At 36.8% G+C, this 22,873-nt stretch overlaps 1 protein-coding gene across 3 annotated transcripts in view; it reads left to right on the forward strand.

The window, feature by feature from the left end:
* Positions 1-22,873, forward strand: part of Pitslre (cyclin dependent kinase 11B pitslre) — a 51,221-nt gene that overhangs the window by 22,757 nt on the left and 5,591 nt on the right. For 2 of the 3 annotated variants that reach the window (XM_083129108.1, XM_083129115.1), the window contains 7 exons: positions 2,090-2,260; positions 4,768-5,044; positions 10,233-10,377; positions 12,690-12,834; positions 13,828-14,057; positions 16,798-16,914; positions 19,846-19,994. In XM_083129108.1, coding sequence (XP_082985234.1) covers positions 2,090-2,260; positions 4,768-5,044; positions 10,233-10,377; positions 12,690-12,834; positions 13,828-14,057; positions 16,798-16,914; positions 19,846-19,994 — 1,234 coding nt within the window. The remainder of the gene's footprint in view (positions 1-2,089; positions 2,261-4,767; positions 5,045-10,232; positions 10,378-12,689; positions 12,835-13,827; positions 14,058-16,797; positions 16,915-19,845; positions 19,995-22,873) is intronic. The other variant, XM_083129121.1, reaches the window with a different exon arrangement.

Raw genomic sequence — 22,873 nt, forward strand, 5'->3', positions numbered from 1 at the left:
GCAAGTTTGGACTCACCCGGTCTCACCAGTTGGGAGTATTGAATCATTGAGTGAACACCTGCAACAGTGTTCTGCCGAAGAAATGTCTAGTGTGAAAAGTGAACAAAGATTCAACATCAAATTTCTTGTGAAACTTACTTTCAGGGTCCTAGGTAAAAATCCATACCTCATCGCAAGTAACAACAGATTCCAACAAACTTGGCTCATTTCTAAAGCGTTGTAAAATGTCCTCACTTGAGTCTTTACGACACAGTTTTTGGTCATCTGACAAAACTTTTGGTATAACCTTCGCACAAATCTTCTGCATGTTCCATTCCTCTGTTAAAATGCATCGAACACCTTCCCTATCCAAGTTAACTAACTCAGCCACTGCACGAATACTCAATCTTCGGTCACCTCGTATCACTTCACGAACTCTTGCAATGTTTTGTTCCGTAATCACACTTTGTGGGCACCCTGTACGTTCATTGTCATCCACACTGTCCCTTCCCTCCAAAAACCATTTATGCCATTTAAACATGTGTGTTAGACAAAGTATCATCCCCATAAGCCTCACTTAACATTTGGAATGTTTCTGTTGCCGATTTCTTAAGTTTCACAAGGAATTTGATGTTGATTCTTTGTTCACTTTTCACACGACATTTTTTCGGCAGAACACTGTTGCAGGTGTTCACGCAATGATGTAATACTCCCAACTGGCGAGACCGGGTGAGTCCAAACTTGCAGCACAGATAGACTAGGGGTGTCGCATGTCGTCATGAAAACTGTTGTTGCCAACTCCTTTTTGTTTGTCACTTATGCAATCAATCCATTTTTTTTTTTTTTGTGTCACCTCGTACATCTTGTGATTGCCGGCTTAAGGCTATGCTGGAAGTTTACCCGACACTGGGGCAGCTGTTTTCGAATTTTCCTCTCCTTTCAAAAAACTGGTGTGATATTCCAATATCTGAAAGATTGTCTGCTTAGAATGCCTTGTAGAACATGTGACTTCATGTGGTTTGCTATCACTGATATGTAGTAATAATTTTGTGGCCATGTAAGTTTATTAAATTATTGATAATATATAGAAAACTGTGAAAGCAAACCCGCATGAAGATTCACATGAATGTTCTGGAAGGAATTCTAAGCCGATGTAATTTTTAAATTTTAGAATATCATTACAATTTTTCACAAGGAGATGAAAATTCGGAAAAAGTGGTGTCACCCAAAGGTCCAGCCGAGCCTAAATGTGCTGCAAATCCAGTGTAGGTTATGGTTCTTGTCTCATTTATTTCTATGCCATTGTTAGTCTTTTGTTTGTCACCTCCACAAGCTGTGTTTTCACTTCAGGTGACCTTGAATGTTTCCCCCTAAGTTGACCCCAGAACAATCTCTGCAATGTGCCACCCATTGTTGTGAATTGCTAAAAAAATCACATTACAGGTTTTGGCAAAGAATTGTAACAAATGGTTAGATGTTATCCCAAGAGAGGAAATCAATGTCCTTGCCCAGGAGGAGAGGCTCAAGTAAGGTTCGAACAGGGCATTTTGTGTGTGGTTGAACTTCAAGGGTCATGTCCACTGGGAGCTTGTGCCACATGGTGGGGACCATCCATGGGAACCTGTAACAAGTTGTCGATCTTCTGCTTCATTTGAGTTGTTGGTCTTTGGTGTGAACAGAAAGTGCATTTTAATGCACAGCATACCCATATTGTTATAAGTATTACGTGTTTCGGTATAGATCTGAACTTGAGAATAGACACAGCAACAATGGTGAGACCCAAATTGATAGTCATATGCTTTATATCTTGCAGGTGTTAGTGAATAGTGAGATGTTACCCATCGGTCTATTGTCCTGCTTCACCCCTTATTTCTCATTGTCGTTAAAGAATGAATGAAACCAGGCTGCATTAAAGACGTTAATATTAGCAGTACTATAAACGTCAGTACATGCCTTAATACTTGATATTTCAGAATACAAGACGACCGCTCTTGCTACGCACATACGACATTTCAACTGTCGGCATGAGAACGTGCAACAATTGAGAGCAAATACATTTTTGCGTTCAATTTTTTTTCTGAAATAGGCCTCCTTGTTTGCTATATTTTAGCATCGCCTTCCCATGGCAAAACTACAGTAGTGACAGTGTCAGATGATGATGAACCCATGGAGAGAGGTGCTAGCGACAGGAAAGAGTCTGAAGGTGACGACACTGAAGAGAACTCTGAAACTGAGGAAGAGTCGAGTGCAGAGAGTGGGAGTACCTCTGCTACTGAAGCAGGTAGGGATGCTTGCCTGGTGCCATGAGTTAGATTAGACTAGTTGCTCCTGGTTACAAAAAGATCAGCAGTATTGGATGTGTTGCATGTGATGGAGAAGGATTATGGAATGCTTATGAAATTGAAAGAAAATAAGAAATAGATTTGCTTTCTTGTGATGTCTGTGCATGATGGAAAATAGCCAGTAATTTTCCGACCATGTTTCACTTTTTTCCATGCAGTTTTTAGATAATTTAGAAGTGCGTTTGTGCATTTCAATTGTCTTCTCTTTTGGTTATGTCATTCATAAATCGGTAATGCATGGATGTGTATTGCAGTATGTAATAAATAGAATGCATGTGTGGTGTTCTTTTTCAGTATGTTAACAAATTGAACCTGACTACAAAACAAATGCACGTTATTTCACATGTTAAGTGTTCTTGGATTAAAGTTTTTGAAAATACGGTGACCTAAAAGGAACTGTACTTTGGTATTCTATCATTTATCATTGTTATTGTCAACATGAACATATTGTACAACTATATTTACATACATAAACACCTTTTACATGCAATGTGTAAAGAACATACTGTGTAGTACTGAGGTTCCTAACTGGTGTTGGAAGTGCCCACCTATCTTTTAGTAGGCACAGTGTTTATTGCTCATGTATATTCTGGAATTAATACCAGTGTTGCCATCTAAATTGCATCTATTCTGTGAAATGACATCCCTTTTAACACTTAGCAGACTGGCCTCAAAATGTCATTTTCTTCCACATTGAGAGTTTATTTTTTTTATTGACAGTTTATTATTTTTTTTCTGTTTTTCATAAAGTCATAGAAAATATGTTTCGAAGTTTGTTATTATTTACCAGATATTTCTGAAATTTACAAGATGTCCTCTTTCCACAGATATATAATATGTTACATTTTATATACCTACATGAATGTTTTTCTGTAACAATTTGCTGAAAGAAAAGAATGCATTCTAACAAATGTTACTAAAACCATATGTAAAAATAGTTTATGAAATTAAACCTAAACACTTTCCACTTCGAAATTCAAAGTGGAATCATAAAGAATTTCCACAATGTGCATATAAATTGTTTAATGCTCAAATTTCAAAAATGCAACACAATTTGTTATTTCGTCACGATCAATTATTATCTTCAACCAGGGTGACTACTCTCCGGGAATTCTGCGAATTATGTGTGAATTGTTAGATCTGGGAATTATGCGTGATTTCTGCATGTGTTTTTCTCCACAGACGTGAAAAATTGCAACTTTTATTATTCCAAATCACATTGAATTTATACATATTCATAAATGCCTTGAGGCAAGTTTTTCACAGTTCAGCTTTTATTTTTATCGAAGATGGAAAAGAAAGCTGATTGGAAAACAAAACAGAATTCTCTCAATCCGTATACCTTGTTATCTATCTATCTGACAAAGGGAGATTATTGCAAGATAAGATATCTTGACGTTGATTACATAAATTTCAGTTTGAAATTTTTGTATAATTACCAGTTTTTCGTAGATTAGTATATCTCGTAACATGTGTAACTTGTGTTTATAGATGTATTTTGTGTTTCAATATGTGAAATGGCAAATGTAAACTCCGCACCTTAAATTAAATATTTAAATATATATATACAATTTAATTGAATTAAAATTGTTGAATACATTGTACAGACCCTTAATACTGTTAATATATTTGTGTGTGTATCTGTGTGGGTGGTGAAATGTTAAAATGGAAGAAAAACTATCTGCTTGTATCCGTGAATGTTTAGAAAGTTCAGCTTGAAAACCGGGAATTATACTTGAATTTTGTCATGGTCCTAGAGTGGCCATCCTGTTAACATATGTGAAGAGGATAAACTTCCTCTCAACCTACTACAACTTCTTATGTCAATTTTGTGTGTGAATAATACATTCTTGCACTATAAATAATAGGGATAGGACAGATTAATAGGAAATCTATCGGTATCAGCCAATATAGGCATATCGATTAATCGATAAAATTACCAATAATTTAACCAATTTGATATATATAAATATCTCATAATTTACTGCAATATTCTGCCATTTTGATACAATTTTTATGGATGTAAACATAAAATATCCATTCTGTAATTTTTTTTAAAGTATGTGTCTAAATATGAAGCTTGTTTTGCATTGCAATCATCTTGTAACACACCTCAAATAAAGAGATCAATGAATTATTCAGGTTCTTCAAGGACCATTTGGAATTTTATCTCGGTTCTTTATCAGTATTACCCAAAATTTCATATCAGCCCGATAAATTCGATCGTGACTTTTGACATATGTAGATACATTTCAATGATGATTGAAATTCTAAATTTAAAATGTTGGAAAATGTAAAGTCAATGTATAATGCGGAAAAAGTAAAATTCGGGAACATACAATCTGGTCCTACTGTATCTACAACTTCATTGTTCTGCAAATACTAGTAAATTTCCCAGTCCTTTTTGTTCAAAATGCTAACCTTGAGACTTCCTTTTCCGTTGCAGGAAGTGACGAAACTGTAGAGGAACAACCTGCAGAGAATGGGAAGTACAACTCGCCCCCAGTGGAGAACGAGAGAAACCCCAAGGTGGAGCAAACTCCAGAAGAAGAGGATGAAGAAGAAGTCGATGCGAAGAAAAGAAACGAGAGCGACGAAGAGGAAGATGCGGCATATGTCGCCGATTCTCCGAAATCCGATATTGTTTTGAAGGAGGAGTTGCCACCATACCTACCTGCTATCCAGGGATGTCGGAGTGTGGAGGAATTCCAGTGCCTTAACAGGTAAAGATTTTGATAAAATAGGAAGGAATGAATCAGTGTAATTAATAGCATATATTTTTTATGTTGCCGACCTCCATGGCAGGTTGGTTAGCACAGCGTGATATGATACCAGGGTTCGAATATAAGCCTGGACACAGGTGTTCTTTGTGCATGTCCCTTCATGAATTTCATCATATTGTCACTCATCCTCATTTTCGCAATTAGCCAAAAGTGCCAGAAAACCAAAGTAAAATAAACAAAATCAAACAAGAAAGAATATTTTCAGTCATTTAAGTAACAGTGGCATTGATAGTAAAACTAGCTATAGAAAGATTTTAATAATGATTTTCTGTTCTACGAGAAAATATCTTGACTAGACTTGATCTAATTCTGATACCAATATATTGGTAGGGGCATGCATATTTCGTTTTTGACAAAAAAATGAAATTTCAAAAAAGACATTGTAGTGTTAATTTTTCATGTTTTTAAAAGGTGAGATATTCATTTTGCTACCATGTTTTGTCACGAAATAATGCGAAGTGAACTGCAAAATGCGAAATAGACTCTTAAATACGAAATTTAGTGTTTATTTACCAGCGCGACACCCTTTGAGGTCTGAATTATCCTGCGAGTTATGCAATTGACGGACAATTGATTAATTCTGCTGTTAATATTGGAGAGTCAAAAAAGGACTCCTTTACACAGAAATAAACTTAATACTCTGATAACTACATAAATGTGCTATTAGAAGTGAAATGTTAATTTTGTGTAATAAATGTAATTTTTAAATCAAATTTAGGATTATATTCACAATTCTAAAAGCAAAATGTCTTTTATATGCCACATTTCATCTGATTTTTCACCGCTATAACACCGAAATTTTATTTTATTTACCGCTTTTGAACCCGAAATTTACTGTTTTTGTACCAAAATTTTGCTTTTTTATTTACCAAAATTATGTGTCTCTATATATTGGTATTGCTCATAGTTGCCAACTGTAGCAAGAATGCTTTGAATCTGTTGTATTTGTAATTCTGGTTTAAGATGAAATTTATAACAAAGCCCCGTTATAGTGTCTCGCACTTTTAATGTTTCATTGTCATTTACAACCAAAATTTTAATACTTCACATGGTTTTTAGATATGATTAGATTATATTCCACCAGACCGGGAGATGTGTGGGTATATAATAATCATAATTAATACTTCACATGGTTTTTAGATATGATTATATTATATCCACCAGATCGGGAGATGTGTGGGTATATAATAATCATAATTGTGTAACAAAGAAACATCTTGAAAAATAACTAATCTTTCCAGATTTATGCATATTATCATCTGTATAGACACACACAAATGACCATACCCGTGCAGTGCATAAAGTCATGTGGCTACATATAATTAATGAAGGAGTTGAATGGACCATTCATGCTCCTGGGAACTTTTGCAATATTATATCAGGTTGGTAGAACAGGGTGTCTACTTTTTGAAATCCTGGAAAAGTCATGGAAATAGAAAAATTTTCTGTTTCTGGAAAAATGTATTTTTGTGGAAGTGCACTAAATATAGGTTGTTGAACAAAGAAGAAAAGGAAAATCGAGAAATTTTTAAACTGCTACAGTTTGATATACTGAGTATTACCGGCAGCTACAGTAGAATTTTCATGTTAACTACTCTAGGAAAAGAGGTCATATTTTGAACTATTTTCAACTAGAAATCTACTGCAGTAAGTGGCTGTTGGCATATACAGTCAACTCTCGATTCAACGACCTTTCACAGTTCCCGGGAAAAGGGTCGTTATTTCGAAGGGGTCGTTATAGGAATTTGCCCCAATTTTCTGCTTAAACGGAGCTCAAACGGACACAAAGATGCATAGGAGATGGTAACACCATTTATCCTGGTAGTTATACAACCTGTTATGCACACGACGCGTGTTGTGAGAAGGAAAATAGAACATGAAAACGTTTTCACAAAAAATACTGTTACTTTCTTTCAATTGTGCACAGTCGTTGCTTTTCCAGGAAATTCTTACAATTATAGTTTATGAGAAACCCGTTTGCACCGAGACCTATGGAAAGGAAAACAATCTCTCGCTTATTGCAAGAGAAACTCGAAGAATCTTGACACCAGTTACACTGGCGCCAGCAAAAGTCGGGAGATAATCGGGCAGAATGAATGTTGGATTTTATACGGGTCTACTGGAGCATTGTCTGTTACAAGATTAACTGGTAAGATTAGATCTCTCTCGGGAGAAACAACACAACCTTTCTAGGCACCAGACAAAAAAAAAAAAAGGCGGGGCTGTAATTTTTGTTATGGTTCGGCTATGTAAAATACATCACAAAAAACAAAAACACGTTTTCTTTGCTTCAACCAACTTCATTCACCCTCCCCCTTCCCCATTCAAGGGAGCAGTCCAAACTCCTTCCTTGACTTGCATTGTAATCCATTGTGAAAAAGGAAACGTGCAACTTGCGATCTGTTTTCACCCAATGCGTATTCTAGGACATTAAACAGCGTCCCAGTCGAAAGTCATTTAGGTTTGGAATTGAATTTCACTTTAAACTGTATATTTAGTCCCGATTAGCCCATCAGCATAAAATGAACTGAAAACAAGCTTGATGAAACTGCGCACTTTTACATATCAAAATGGTAGATCGTTATTTACTCTCACCTTAATCGATGATTTAATGTTGGATTTAGGAGTATTCTCGATGTCAAACATCCACTCCTCCAAAAGTTTTCCCGTTTTTAATTGATCTCAGCGACCATTCCTACATTGATAACTTTTCTTCACGTGAATGGTTCTGAAGAAAAGCGGATGCGAATTAAATTTACAGTTTTGCTTATCAGAAGGCGCAGAACATGAAGTTATTTTAACTCTTGTTTTCCTTTCTGGAGATCGAATTTCGTCAAATGAAAACAGCTTTGCGAGATTCAAAACAATAACTTTTTCCTTCACGCTGGATGAGTCATCGATGTTATCGGCAAGCAAGAGCTTTGCACATGCTAGACATGCTAGACAAAACACTGGCGCCAGCTGCATCGTAAAAAGAAGGAGACCGGCTGGAAGTTCGAGCAACAGGTGGCGGAAGAGAAAAATCCCAGCATTTTAAAGATAACGCAACTGTCGAAGACGGAACTTTTAACAGCAGTGTAAAGAAGAAAGAAATGTCCCTTGATTTACGTTTTACCATGCAACAGACAAAAATACGGGTAAAATTTCCAATGCAGACAACAGCATAAAAAAATACCTGAATTCTGTAATTATCAACATTGCCGTGCACACCAGTGGCTGAGAATAAGCTGGGAAAAGGGGGAGGGTTAATTTTTTTATTCTGTTTTTGTTCGTTTTCAAGAATATATCCAGAACTGGTTGCCCCATTTTAGACGTCAAAGGAAGAGGGGTGGGTCCACTCTCACCCTCGCCTGTAATCAGCCCGTGTGCGGACACGAGCAAGAAAATCGCCCCTCCCCCTTTGCTGACAGGAAAAAAGGGAGAAGTCAGTCCGCCAACGGAACACTTTTTTGGCAGATATTATGACACAATTAGGAAAACGTATGAAGTGGGAAACTGGAGTTATGATGCACGTAAGATCGAAGTAAACTTTTGTGGAAACCTGGACGACAATGCATTAAGCACGTTGACGATCTTTAGTTCGCCTATGTGGCTTTGATTATCTCTTAACAGTTTTGCTTTTTTATGAAGTGTTGCAGGGAACAAAGAACACGTTTTGAATGAAAGCGGTTACTGGAAGTTGTCGCCTACAAGGCCGAGAGTTGCTCACTCACGGGAACCTACTAAAATCTAGGTCAGAGCTGGACAGATGGGCCAGGCTTCCAGGCACCACGCATCTGTATTTTGGAACATTCCTGCGTTCTTATCTCTCAAGGTGGTGTATTTATCGATGAAAGAGCTTGACCCGCCATACACATTGGCAAAGACTGCAAGTCCAGCAGTCATTTCGGGCTGCTCACCCCCCCCCCTCCTCCTCACCTGCGAGTTTTCAGCAGCTCTTAGGATAAGGAAACAAGTCAAGGTCGATTTAAAATAACATCCAAGCACATTCGATCTTCTCTTCTCGCGTATCCAAGAGAAATCGTGGCAAAACAAGCCTGGTGCATTGGGTAGCGGCCGTCGGGTGCGGGGTAACATTGGTGCGCTTGAGGGAGGGGGGGGCCAGATTTCAAGTGCTATTGGATATCACTCAAGCATGGTGTGGTGGTGTCTATTTTTAGTTCAGACCCAATTGTGAGCGGTAGAGTGCTCGTGAAGGGAATGAGTGGGAAAAAAACGCATTTTTCGGCCGATTTCCTTAAATTTTTCAACTTTTTTTCCAAATTTTTCAACTTTTTTCTAAATTTTTCATGGTTCCCGGGAAAAGGGTCGTTATACCCAGGGTCGTAGAATCGAGAGTTGACTGTACCACTTTCTTCTTGCAAATGTTGGTTTGTGTTCGGTACATATTAAGATTAATACATGTAATTTCTAAATGTTACTATAGTTATGTATTATTTATGCTTTAATTATGATTTTGATAAAAATATTGTTTATCATTAGTCAATACATGGCAAGTATTTTATAATACTCACCCCTGATGCCCCTATATCAACATTCAGTTTTAGTTCAGATTTTCTTCTTGTTATTATTTTTAACTGTGTTAGTGGGTTTATAAGCATTGTGTTTAGGTAAAATGTAGTTTCCTTCTTGTACAAATGTGTAAATACAGGGTGATTCAAATGTTAACACTGTGTGGGGAATAGAAGTGTACTACTCACCGTCTACGTTTACTTCTTTGATTATATAATATGGAACAAATTTACATGACAATGTTTTCACATGCTCTCCACGTGTTTGCCATCATTGTCCACACAAATTTGTGTCATTGCAGCAAAGTTTCCTACTGGAAGCCAATTTTCTACTTCCCATGTAGTGTTAACATTTTTTTAATCACCCTGTACATGAATTGCCCTAATGACTTGGTCTGGAAAAGTCAGGGAATTTTGTTTTTACGAAATTGTAGACACCCTGTATCAGTTATTGGTATCAGTAAATTTTTATTGATACTTTTATCTGTATTGGCAAAAATTTTACTAGTAAATAACCTACCTTTCTCTTATGAGAAAGTTATGTGATTATGTATTTCTTGTATGTGCTTCTAAAGTTTGTATCATGCAGTTCATTCAGTTTTCTTTGTATTGTGCAGGATAGAAGAGGGGACCTATGGTGTTGTCTACAGAGCAAGAGACAAGAGAACCAATGAGATAGTTGCTCTAAAAAGGCTGAAAATGGAGAAAGAGAAGGAAGGTTTCCCTATAACTTCTCTGAGGGAGATTAACACCCTGCTGAAGGTGAGAATACATAGAGGCACACCATTATGTCTTGGATGTTGGTTCTGATATTGTTGTATATTCATTCCTGCTCTGTACAAAATGATCAGTTCTTACCAGAGCTGGCTCCCATGGTGTAGTGGTTCCATGGCAGGGGTCCCAGTTTCGAATCCCGGCATGGGTGTTTGTGAGTGTCCATTCATCAATTTCCTCAAAGGCGAAGTAAGATAAACCAAATGAACAACAAAATCAACATTTCTTGCCAGAAAATATTTTTAAATTCACATGATATAGCAGCATTAGATACTATTTATGTGGGCTGTTCAATAAAGAATGATCATAATTTTTTTATTCACATAATTTCTCATGCTAAAATTTAATTTTGTTATATTTTTAACTTAATGAGTAATGTACATGTGGTACTATACCCGGGTCAGGCTAGAAACTGGTGTCCATTCACAGTGCAAAATGGCTATTTTGACAAAATCCTGTTTCCCTGCTTACTGTTTCAGGGAGGAGGGATCGAGAACTGTAGGCCTAATTGGCTGTTAACAGCTGGTGACTGCCATAAAAGCGGTCTTTGTGCCTGCTGCTATGATCGCGTAGCTATAGTTTCATTGTTGTGACCAGTTGGGTGCCTGTGACAGCCATGCAAAGTGTGATTTTCAGTACCACCTATGGCAATAATAATGGAGGTAGAACGTGGTGAAGAATACACTGCATTGAAATTGTGCTTTCATTTGAACAAATTGTTATCTGAGGCCTATTCAATACTTCAGTAGGCCTATGGAGAGTTTATTCTTCCCTATGGCACAGATCAAAGGTGTTTAAAATGTTTGAAGAGGGGAGACAATCAATTTTAAAGGAAGGTGGACACAAAGCTTCAGTCAGTGCTCTTGCGCACCCCTGCTGTCATCGAATAACATTAAGATGTGTTTGTGCACAGTGGTTGGATAGTGCATGGCTGCACATCATAAATATTGTTTCTGAATTTTTTGTGAAAAACTATGTGAAGTGTGTTCCTCCTCTCTATAGTCCAGACCTAGCCCCATGCAACTTTTTTCTTTTCCCAATTTGAAGAAGTGCCTTCACATTAGGCTTTTTCAAACATCAGAAGCAGTAGTGAATGCTGCTGAGGTGATTCTGAGGTACCTATAAAGAAATGGATTCCAGCATATTTTTGAAGACTGGTAAAAATGCTGGACACCTGCATCGTATCCAATGGGAGCTACTTTGAGAAATTATGAGGATGAGTAAAGGTATGTTGTCCAAAAGAAAATTATGATATTCTATATTAAACAGCCCTTGTAGTAATTGCAGACACTTCTGTGTTTTTACGATATTGGGCTGAGCCGATAATGATGCTTCCATATCAGCCAATACCAGTGAATCTGCTATTGGAATGTGTGGATTGGATTTTATTTGCCAAGACCGGCAAATTTTTTTAGCGATTTCATTTTTCTGGAGTCCACAAAAATGCTGCATGACATTTTTGCAGTGCATTTATTCCGGAAATTATTCACAAATTTCAACTGATTTTCCACCAACATTGCGTGAAAAAGCTGTATTTTGTGATTATTTAAGAGGTACCGTGGAACCCCGATTTTGTGTTGCCAGATTTTACATTTTCCCGCATTATACATTCAATCTTGATGGTCCCAACTTAGCAAGATGTTATGCAATTTTTCTCAATTCTACAATTTTCCAGCATTTTAATTTTTTTCAGCTTCGTTCCCTGAAAAATCTAGCTTCCACTGTATTATTATTCTGTTGAATATTTTGAAGCAAAACTCTAGTAAATTGATCATTATATTTGAAGTGGAATTGTATTCACTCACTAATGTTAGTAAATATTTGAACAGCTTTTAATTGTTACAATTTTGAAGCATCAGCATTGGTAGGAATTGATTGATTGATTGAATTAGGATATTTTATGTTGCTTCTCTGCCAATTTTGGCTAATCGTGACGATGATGATGAGTGATGGATGATACGATGACATTGATGCAGGGACATTAGCAGAGAATACCCATGCCCAGGCTGGGATTTGAACTCGGGACCCGTGGCGTCGCAACTTGACGTGGTAACAACTCTGCCACAGAGACCTGCGTTAAAAATTACTAAAGAGTATTGGCATCAGTGTGGGTATCGGTTCAGATTGTTGTCGGTTCAGCTCTAAATGATGCCATTGACCTACAGTACAATCGTTGCAACCCAGAAGTGTTCATGACTGTATGTTTCACAAGATACCACACACTGGAAATGTATCTTTTAACATTGCTAAAATGTGAATGCAGTTTTGTTTGCATGTTGTAATGATATTTTCTGTTCTAGGCTCAACATCCCAACATTGTGACTGTTCGTGAGATAGTAGTTGGCAGTAACATGGATAAGATCTTCATTGTAATGGACTATGTGGAGCACGATTTGAAATCATTGATGGAAACTATGAAGCAGAAGAAACAAGTTTTCATTCCAGGTATTAACTTCAATTTGAATAATATGGAATATCTTAATCCACGAACCTTTTCTCAGAGAACCTAAATTCACACAATATTCTATATGAACAAAAAGGTCACAAAACACAACCTTCTTTCATTTTTTTTCTTTCTTCTAATATTCAGATTAACCATGTTCCTTCTTCAAAGCTGAAACAGGCTAAATGCAAGATATGATAAAAAGTTAAACGTGGCTAAAAGTAGTTTTAAGCTTTTGTTCTTTTTAATCTATTTAAATCATTTTGAACCATGTTTCAACCTTTTACCATATCTTACATTAGGCTTTAAACTCTTGAAGTATCGAGTTCAGTCTGAAAATTAGGAAACGCAAAAGGAAAGCACATGTTACTTTGCCTTGGTTATTTCTGTAACAGAAATGTAAGTTCTTGAAATTACAGCGAGGCAAGAAGTTGCTTGATAACTCAGCATTGATACAAAATGCTAAAGACTCAGGTTTAAATATGCATTGAAATTAAAACTGTGTTCTGAAGAGTTTCCAATTTGAGTTTCAGTGTTGTTTTAAATTTAGTTTTATGCACAAATAGGCTAATCAGAACTAGACCTGCAACTTCAAGTGTGATCCGAAACATTATGAATCTCCACCACAGATCCAACCCAGAAGAGACCTGTTCTTAAGGAAGGAAATAAATTTCCTGATGTGAATATCTGAATTTCCAAGCATATTTTCAAATGATGTGAAATGATCACACTAACTGTTAATAAATGTTTTTCCACTTACTCTGCTTTTTGTAATAGTTGTTGTTGTTGATGTTCTAGTTTTTTTTCTTTAAAAGTCCACTTGATGCAGAGAAAGGCTAATTGGGACTTGACCTACAACTTAGAGCAGAATCCAAATGAGTATGTGCCTCCATCTGCTATCAAACAATAGTTTTAGAAATCATGTTGCATATATATTGTACTTAAATTGTGTACCTACTGCACTGTGTTTGACATGTTATTGATTCTCATTGCAGGTGAAATCAAATGCCTCATGCAGCAACTTCTGAGAGCAGTTGCTCATCTGCACGACAACTGGATCCTTCATCGTGATCTAAAAACGTCCAATCTCCTCTTGAGCCATAAAGGTATTCTTAAAGTTGGAGACTTTGGTTTGGCACGGGAATATGGTTCCCCATTGAAGCCCTACACTCCAATTGTTGTCACTCTGTGGTATCGCTCACCAGAGCTGCTGCTTTGCACAAAGGTAAGTTTTATAGTTTCCATTAACAATTGCAGCTTTTTTTTGTTCAAATTGTATCAACCTAATGTCTGCTGCTGACCTCTGTGGTGGAGTGGCTAGCCCAACATGCTACGACACCAGCGGTCCTGGATTTTGAATCCAAACTTGGGCATGGGTGTTCTTTGTCAGTGTCCTTTCATCAATTTCAACGTATCATCACTCATCGTCGTGTTCTCGATCAGCCATAAAGAGAACAACAAAATTGCAGAATTTTGTACCAACTTTCTGGCTATTATAGAAATATTGGATCAGTAAAATTATGGCAAGTTTACTGATACACCTGATGGAGAACTGATTGATCTCTCAATCCTTGCATTTTAAAAGTTTTTGTTCAAATAATGTATACCATGTTGAGAATGATGAACTCGGTTACGTACCCGAAAGCAAAGATTAGTTATACGGTGGACGATAGATGGCAGTGCATGGGAAAAGATGAAAGAACCCTGATTGTTGGAATAACGTGCAAGGTAAACATATGAAAGTAATTGTAAATAGTAAAGCTAATTATAAATGTTTAATCTGTGAAGGTGTAATAAGAATGAATTGTATCGAGGCATCAGAAATAAAGGATCGCCATTTATATCATATATGGTTTGGCAGGAAAAATAAAGAAGCCAAATGACAAATATGATCCTGGGGCCTTATTGTTTAACGGGAACGAGCTTTTCCGTTAGACCTTTTGGTTGTTTGTCCTGTGGTGGCACCAAGTCTTTGGCAGCACCCAAGCACTTTCATGTAGTACATTTATTGCAGCTCCGAGTCGAGGTTGAGCACGGGATTGGCGGTGCCCTTCGATTACCCCTTTTTGGTTGAGTTAGGTGGTGGTGGTGCAGTATTTCCAGCAGCAACCCGAAGGAGTGGCTTTAGATCCTTGGGTAGATGCCTAAAAAGACAGGAAAGAGAGCCGGGAGAAAAACCCACGAGTCCACCTTGGAAAGAAGGAAGCGAGAAGGTGGAGAGATAATTCAACCACCGGCATTGGTTAATGATCCTTTGGGTCTTCTATATGATCTGGAAAAGGAAGAGAATAAGTTTAAGCTTCAACGGCTGGATTTGTCTAGTGTCCCTAAAGACTTATACAAGGATGTATGCGGAAGCAACTCAGGAGACCCGCGATCTGGCAGCAAGCAAATAGAAGGTGGATATGTCCATGAAAAATAAAGTGAATAGTCATCAGCAGACATGATGGATGATTCATTAAATACGGAGAAATTAGTACTCTTCTTCGTTCTATCAATTTCAGTGGCCGCTGCCACCATCCTCGTTTTAACTTGCTGTACTGTTGTTTGGCGTGCGTCTTTTGTTTGTAGTTCTCCGGCCGCCAATAGGTGCGCTGTTGTTAACTGTCTGCTATTTCCAGGCGATAACTGTTCTGGTAGGGGAATCCAAGTGTGGTGTGCTTGTCCGCTATCGATGTTTAGCTTGTTGAATGCCTAAGAAAACATTAATCATGATTACTATCTCTGTTAATGCTCTTACTAGTTTCAATCTTGAATTAATTCTGTCCCAAAATTTCAAGCAAAATATTTTTACCTGTATCCTTGGAGGGTTCATGAAACCTTTTTAAAGCTGATTCTTTGCCAACAGAAATGAACCTTGTTTGATCTTGCTTTTCAAATATCATCAGCTTGGGCGTTTAAGTAGATTTATAAATTTCAAGTAATGGTAACTTCTCCAATACAATAATGTACTGTTTCTCCAGTACATTGAAAGAAATATTGTAAATGCATTAAGAATTTATCTAACTCCCTCACTCTCTAGCCTTCTTAAACCTGAAGGTTTATGGCTGCAGCAACACAAGCCTTCCATCTGTCCCTATCCTGAGCAAGATCAATCAAATCTTTTCCATTCTTACCGATTTCCTTTAGGTCCATCTCAATGTTATCCCTCCATCTTTGTCTTCCTACAGGTCTCTTACCATCAGGTTTCCCAACAAGAATCTTCTAAATTCTTCTTTCCTCTCCCATTCGTCCCACATGACAATTTTCTGTTATTCTTCAGTGATGCACAAGTGCACACTTTCTTTGTAGGAAGTGCTTGTCAAATATATATATATATATTGTGTCATTCCCTCAGGAAAGGGGGATCTTACTGCGTTGATGTAGCTCTCTGATCATACATCCTTGATTATAGAGCAACTAGCTTTCCTGGTTAGCCTGATGGTAAGGCTCAAGAGCTACTAACAAATACGTATGGGAAAACACACACTTGAGTTTAAACCTCTACAGACTGGATCAGCATGTTGAAAGGAAATACCTGTCTCTCGCCGTGGTAGAGTTCCTTCGAGTGTTGAACCCACAGACTTGTAATAAACGAAGTGTCCATTGCAGTGCAAGTCTGACAGCACCGACTTCACTGTCCTTCTCCACGACTTTTCAGCTTGTTCTTCTGCACCCTCTTATATATATATCGATTAAGACTGCCCCTCACCCCCCTCTCTTCCCAGACATTTTTTCCAATCAATTTACTCAATAGTGCCAAGTCAGATCTCTGTCCTCTTCCTTGATTGCTGCCTGTTTACCATGCTGGCGATCAAGGAAGCCTGGCAATGTCTGACAAGACATTCCTTAGACGGTTCTAGCAATTTCCTGATTGGATAGGCGATGGCTAAATGTCTGGGTTTTTAGAGTTCGTTGTATGTTTTATTTGAGAGATTTTACAGATCGTTACAATATGTACTAAATTTTTGAAAATTATATTACAGGAATACTCGACTCCAGTTGACATGTGGTCCGTAGGTTGCATATTTGGAGAATTCCTGTCCATGGAGCCATTATTTCCAGGCAAGTCGGAAGTCGATCAGCTAAACCGCATATTTAAGGTATGTTTTTGTTGCTTTAAGTGAGAATTACTTTGTCACACAGGTGTGTGGGAGTACATTGAAAACATATTGACCGTAAACTTATTTAGTAACTACTCTGACATTGATTTATTTTGTATGCATCAATGGTAGGGCTGAGCCGATACCGCTTTGAACCGATACCAATACTTGAAAATTGCAACAATCAAAATTTGTTTAAAATATTGATCATTATTGGGGTGTAAATATTCTTCTACATCTTCTACAATTATATGCATCAATTTACCAAGAAATTTGCTTTAGAATATTCAAGAATTAAATCAGAATATTAAAATATATATTACGTAATCACAAAATATAGTTTTTCGTGCAAAATCAAAAGAAAATTTTAATTTTGCCTAATTTCCAGGATAATTAGACTGTGAAATTAGACTCTCCCGCAACATTTTTGAAGACCCCATGTAAGATCAATTTCCCGGAAAAGCTGGTATCGGTAGATGAATTCCCAATGATTGGTATTAGATCAGCCTAATCAATGGCCTGTCAGCTCAACAAATGGGCTACCCTCGTTCTCTACAATTTCCATCAAATTTGCACAATATACTATTTGTGATGTCCTTATTTACAAAATACTTACTATTTCTCACATTGCAAGTTGTTCTGTTTTTGATATCTTGAAAGTTTGATAACAGTATGTGTAGTGAAGGACATTTTTGTATATTTTTTTTTCACTCATTTTGATATGGAGTGACCCAAATAGTCATTTGAATGTGGTGTGAATGTGAAACATTGGTTTAACTTTTTACTAAATACATGCTATAGAGCTGTGTATTAATAAAGATATTACTAGGTTTCCACTGACCTGGAAATCTTGGAAAAGTGCAGGAAATCAGCATATGAGTAAGACACTCATGGAAATTTCAGGAAAGTTAACCTTGTGGGGAATATCATGGAATTTTGAAAGTATCCATAAAAACATAGGAAAAGTCAGGAAAATTATTTTTTTTTTATATATTTATTGACTTGCCAGGATTTATGAATGATATTAAATTCTATGTTCTTTCTTGAATCAACTTCTTGATGGGAGATGTTCTGTTTAGTTTATTTATCATTTATTTTGAACATTGTAATACAGTATAAACTTTATATTCTTGAATAGGCACTTAAATAAAAAACTTAAAACATGTTTATCAGCATGTAAAATAACCACATAATGGTCTGGAAATTTATTTTAAAATTGCCTTGAAAACCTGGAAAAATCTTGGAATTTTATTTGAGTGGGGATCCTACATTGATACAAATAAAGCATTGATTATGCTTTCCTATAGTATGCAGTAGATGTGTTGCAACTCCTTGATTCCAGCTTTACACATGCTACTGGGTTGGATCACACTCAGTTGACTTGTTGCAGAAAATGATCATTTTCATCTTTCAATTCCTTCTTTGAGACGGTGTGCTCCTTTGCCTTATCAGAACTTGTGGATGTCAAGGCACAAAAAAATAAATGTGTCTTAATTGTTTACAATTATCATTTTTTCCAATATTTATAAATTGAATTTTATTTCAGGTAGGCAACACATAATGTGCATAACTTGTCCTTCTTGCATACTTTACTGTTTTATTCATTATGTTTCAACTGAGTGAAATATTCGTTCTTAGGTGACTTACATCAATAACACCTTTTCTTCTTCTGACATGAGGATTATATACAGTGGAACCCCAATTTCACGTTCTTGGGTTTTACATTTTTCGTGCATTTTAAGTTTTCTCAGCTTGGTCCTCTGAAAAGCGCAATATCGAGGTTCCACCATATAATTTTATAAAGCTTCTATTGCAAGTTCTTATTTGCTGTATATTATCTTATTAACATTTACCACCTAGGTTGTAAGGGTTCAGGTTTGTGTAAATAATAGGGATGGGACAGATTAATCGGTACCCTATCAGTATCAGCTGATGTAGGCATATCGGTTTTATTGCTAAAATTGCCGATTATAATTTAGTTCAAAATTCTGCCATTGTGTCATAATTTTTATGGCTTATCTCCATGCCCAACTTTTTGAAAAAGTAAATATTCTAAAAATATTCAGCTTATTTTGCACTGGAGTCACCTCGAGACGGACATTTATTAAGGAGGTCAATGAAACATTCAGGTTCTTCATGTATCATTTGGGATTTTATATCGGATCAGTAGAATATCGGTTATCAGTAAATTTTATGTCGGTACTTTATTGGTAGAGGCACATATTTTTCGTAAATACAACAGCAAAATTTTGGTACAGAAACAGCCAATTTCGGATTCAAAAGCAGTAAATTAAATAAAATTTCAAAGTTATAGCGGTGAAAAATTGGATCAAAAGCGGTATATAAAATGACATTTTCATTTAAAATTGTGAATATAATCCTAAATTTGATTTAAGAACCACACTTATTACACAAAATAACCATATCCCTTCTAATAGCACATTTAAGTAGTTCCAGAGTATTAAGTTTATTCCTGTATAATGGGGTCCATTTTTGCTTCTCAAATATTTACTGCAGAATTCATCAATTTTCCGTGAATTGCATAACTCGCAGGATAATTCAAACTTCAGAAAGTGTCGCGTTGGTAAATAAACTCTAAATTTTGTTTTTAAGAGTATTTCACATTATTTCATGACAAAACGGGAAGAAAATGCACCTCACACCTTTCAGAAACATGAGAAATTAACATTACAATGAGTTATTTAACATTTCGTATTTTCGTCAAAAACAAAATATGCATGCCTCTATTTATCGGTATTGGCCAAAATTGCATATCGGCCCATCCCTAGTAAATAATATTTTGTTAGCATTATTCTAACACTCTATCTAGCATGTAGTTAGTATTTTGAAATTATATTTTGGTTTAACCTCTTAAAACATACAACTATAGTTGGTAAGAATTTCATACTCATGCTTCTTCATCTTCTCCAGGACTTGGGGACTCCTAATGAGAAGATATGGCCAGGCTACGGCAAACTTCCAGCAGTGCAGAAGATGACATTCACGGAATATCCATTGAGCCAGCTACATTCCAGATTTGGGACAATGCTCACTGAAGTTGGGTTGGATCTCATGAAAAAGTATGCAATTTTTTTTTTTTATTCTTCTTAATCTAACTTGTAGAGTGAATTGCGACTTTTGCTGAATATTTAATTTCCAAGTTTCTATGAAAGAGAAACTCATTTTTAACCCACTCTGACTGGTTGCTCCATATATGCTAGGGATGGGCCGATATGAAATTTTGGCCGATACCGATAAAGTACCAATATAAAATTTACCGATAACCGATATTCTACCGATCCGATATAAAATTAGAAATGGTCCTTGAAAAACCTGAAAGGTTCACTGACCTCTTTAAGAAATGTGTGTTTCAAGGTGACTGCAGTGCAAAAGAAGTTGCATATTTAGTCATTTACTTTTTCAGAAAGTAGGGCATGGATATTATTCATAGAAATTACAACAAATTGGCAGAATTTTGCACTAAATTATCAGATAATAATTGATATATTGGATCGGTAAAATAATCGGTAATTTTACCGATAAACCGATACACCGATATGCCTATATCGGCCGATACCGATAGAGTGCCGATTAATCGGTCCCATCCCTAATATATGCACCACTCCTAAAAGCTCATTCAGACAGCTGGTCCATATATGTACCAGCATCATGTGACAGTGATTTACATGTAATTTCTGTAAAACCACAGAAGATATTTGAGTTCTGGTTTTTGTTTATTTCTGTTATATCAGTATGAAAGTAACGTAATAAAATTACAAATGCAATGCAAGTTTGTCACATGTGAGCAAAGGAGCTCTCCAAACAGGAAGTGTAAAATTTAAATTTTCTGCTTCTTCAAATTGTGTTGTTTGTAGTTTTAGTTCCGAAATTCCCCCTCCTACAAGAGTATGATTCTATGAGAAAAAATATATATATACTAGTCCCAACTGTATATCTCCCTTTGGGGAGATGTTTACAGATGGGAAGAGATCATATCTGCCAAAGGTTAAAGATGTACATAAAATTTGTTTATGAGTAAAATTGTGTACTGGGTCGGCATAGAAGTCAAGCCTATCCATTTTTTCCTGGTCTTCCACCACTCCTCTCTTCTCACGGTATTCCAATCGTGTCCTCTACTCCTAACTCTCCGCTATCATCATTATTATTAGTATTATTTTTATTTTTAAATTTGAAATGTGCCTTTTTATTTTGTTTAGGCAGTATGTAATATGTATAGCAAACAATTACTTGGAAAGAAAATCAAGTACACTAATTTCAAGTAAATAAATGTTCATGTTTGAGGAATGAAAGATGCAGTTGATAATCATTAGCGAGTTGCTAACTTTACATCCCAAGGGGATGGTAGCAGAGACCACCGAAATAGAACCTCTAGAAATATGTTTCACAGAAAAAGTTAGTAACTTGCTTATTTATTTATTTACCAGAGAATTTCAAATACAGCTTTGGCCATTTTTTCATGATGAAAGATGTGTGAATTACTCACAAGTTAATATATATATATTATTTATTAACTTACGTTTTGCTAGAATCGAGGTAACTCCTGCGACGTTTCAGGTTGCAACTGCTCCCTTCCTCAGGCTGCTCACGTTTAGGTTATGTATAAATCATAACCACGTCGAACTCTCCGTAGGTACGGGATATAGGATTGGTAAAAGGTGTGTGGTTAAAAAACAATAAAAATCTAAAACCCATTACAGGTGCACGTCAAACTACCATGTCGTTTTTCCCAGTTAGAAACTGCTCCTTGGAATGTTAAAACTTTAAAACTGTGAATAGCCACGGTCTGCATGTGCTGCAATACTCCAATGTTTCCTCGTAGAGCGCAAGGTCGGGCGCTGGAGTGAGATTAGGAAGAGAAGAAGCTGGTATATTTGACACTATATTTTTAGAGAAAAAGGAGTTTAAGAGATCAGCTCTTTCAAGGTTCTCTGCATGTACTGAGTCATGCTGTACTTCGAAAGGTATTCGGGAATTTCACCTTCTTGAGTTGATGAGTGACCAAAAACGTTTGGGATTTGATTTGATGTTGTTTGTAATAGCGCCGATGTATTCACTGTATTTAATTTTCTGCAGTTTTTTTACAGTGGTGTCATAAATCGGTGAAGGTTTTTCGAGTGTTCTCGTTAGGAAATTGTTTCCATAAATCCCATGCCTTTTTTCGGTTTCCCAGGGCAAGTAAGAGTACAGAGTCAAACCAAGAAGGAAACTTGCATGATTTAGTTTTCTTAAGTGGTACATAATTTTTTATCGCTGCGTGAATTACATCTGTCAGCACATCACACGCTTCCTCCAAACTTCCACTTTCCAGAATCGTCCAGGGGATGGAATCCAGTGCCAAATGGGTGTCAACCCAGGGCACTTTGTGCCAAACGAGGTGTTTGCATTGGGGGGGGGGAGGTCGTTGACTCCTCAGATGGTCCGGGAGCCAGAATACAGCATCCAGCGATTCGTGGTCCGAAGGGATGAGGTTTCCCGAAGAGGTGATGTGCGCTGAAGGGAGGGAGGAAACAATGTAGTGAAGGTTGCTGTTTTTCCGAGTATTGTGCAAGTTGTGCTGGTAAAGTCCCAGTCCATGAATGAAGTAATCCATGAAATAGTTGTCCTGGTTGTCTTTTGCAATGCCGTGCATGGAGTCTGTCCATGTGATAGAGAGGTAAAAGTCTCCAAAGAGAATTACATCTCCCGTAGAGGATGCTGACAGCACTGAATCGTAGCAAGCCTCTAGAACTGCCAGAGGGCAAGTTTTGTGCGGTCTATAAAAACAACCAATGAATAATTTTCTCTTTTTTTGGCGAGAAGCACCGCCACTCAGAGAATTTCACAATCACACTGTAGGTCACTTCGCACGACACTTTTCCATTTGCTATTCACACAAAGCATCACTCCCCCGTCCCTTGATCCTCTATCCTTCCTGTATATGTTGAAATTTTGTGAAAAT

Source organism: Lepisma saccharinum, chromosome 1 (genome assembly GCF_977018435.1).
Source record: "Lepisma saccharinum chromosome 1, izLepSacc3.1, whole genome shotgun sequence".
NCBI lineage: Eukaryota > Metazoa > Arthropoda > Insecta > Zygentoma > Lepismatidae > Lepisma > Lepisma saccharinum.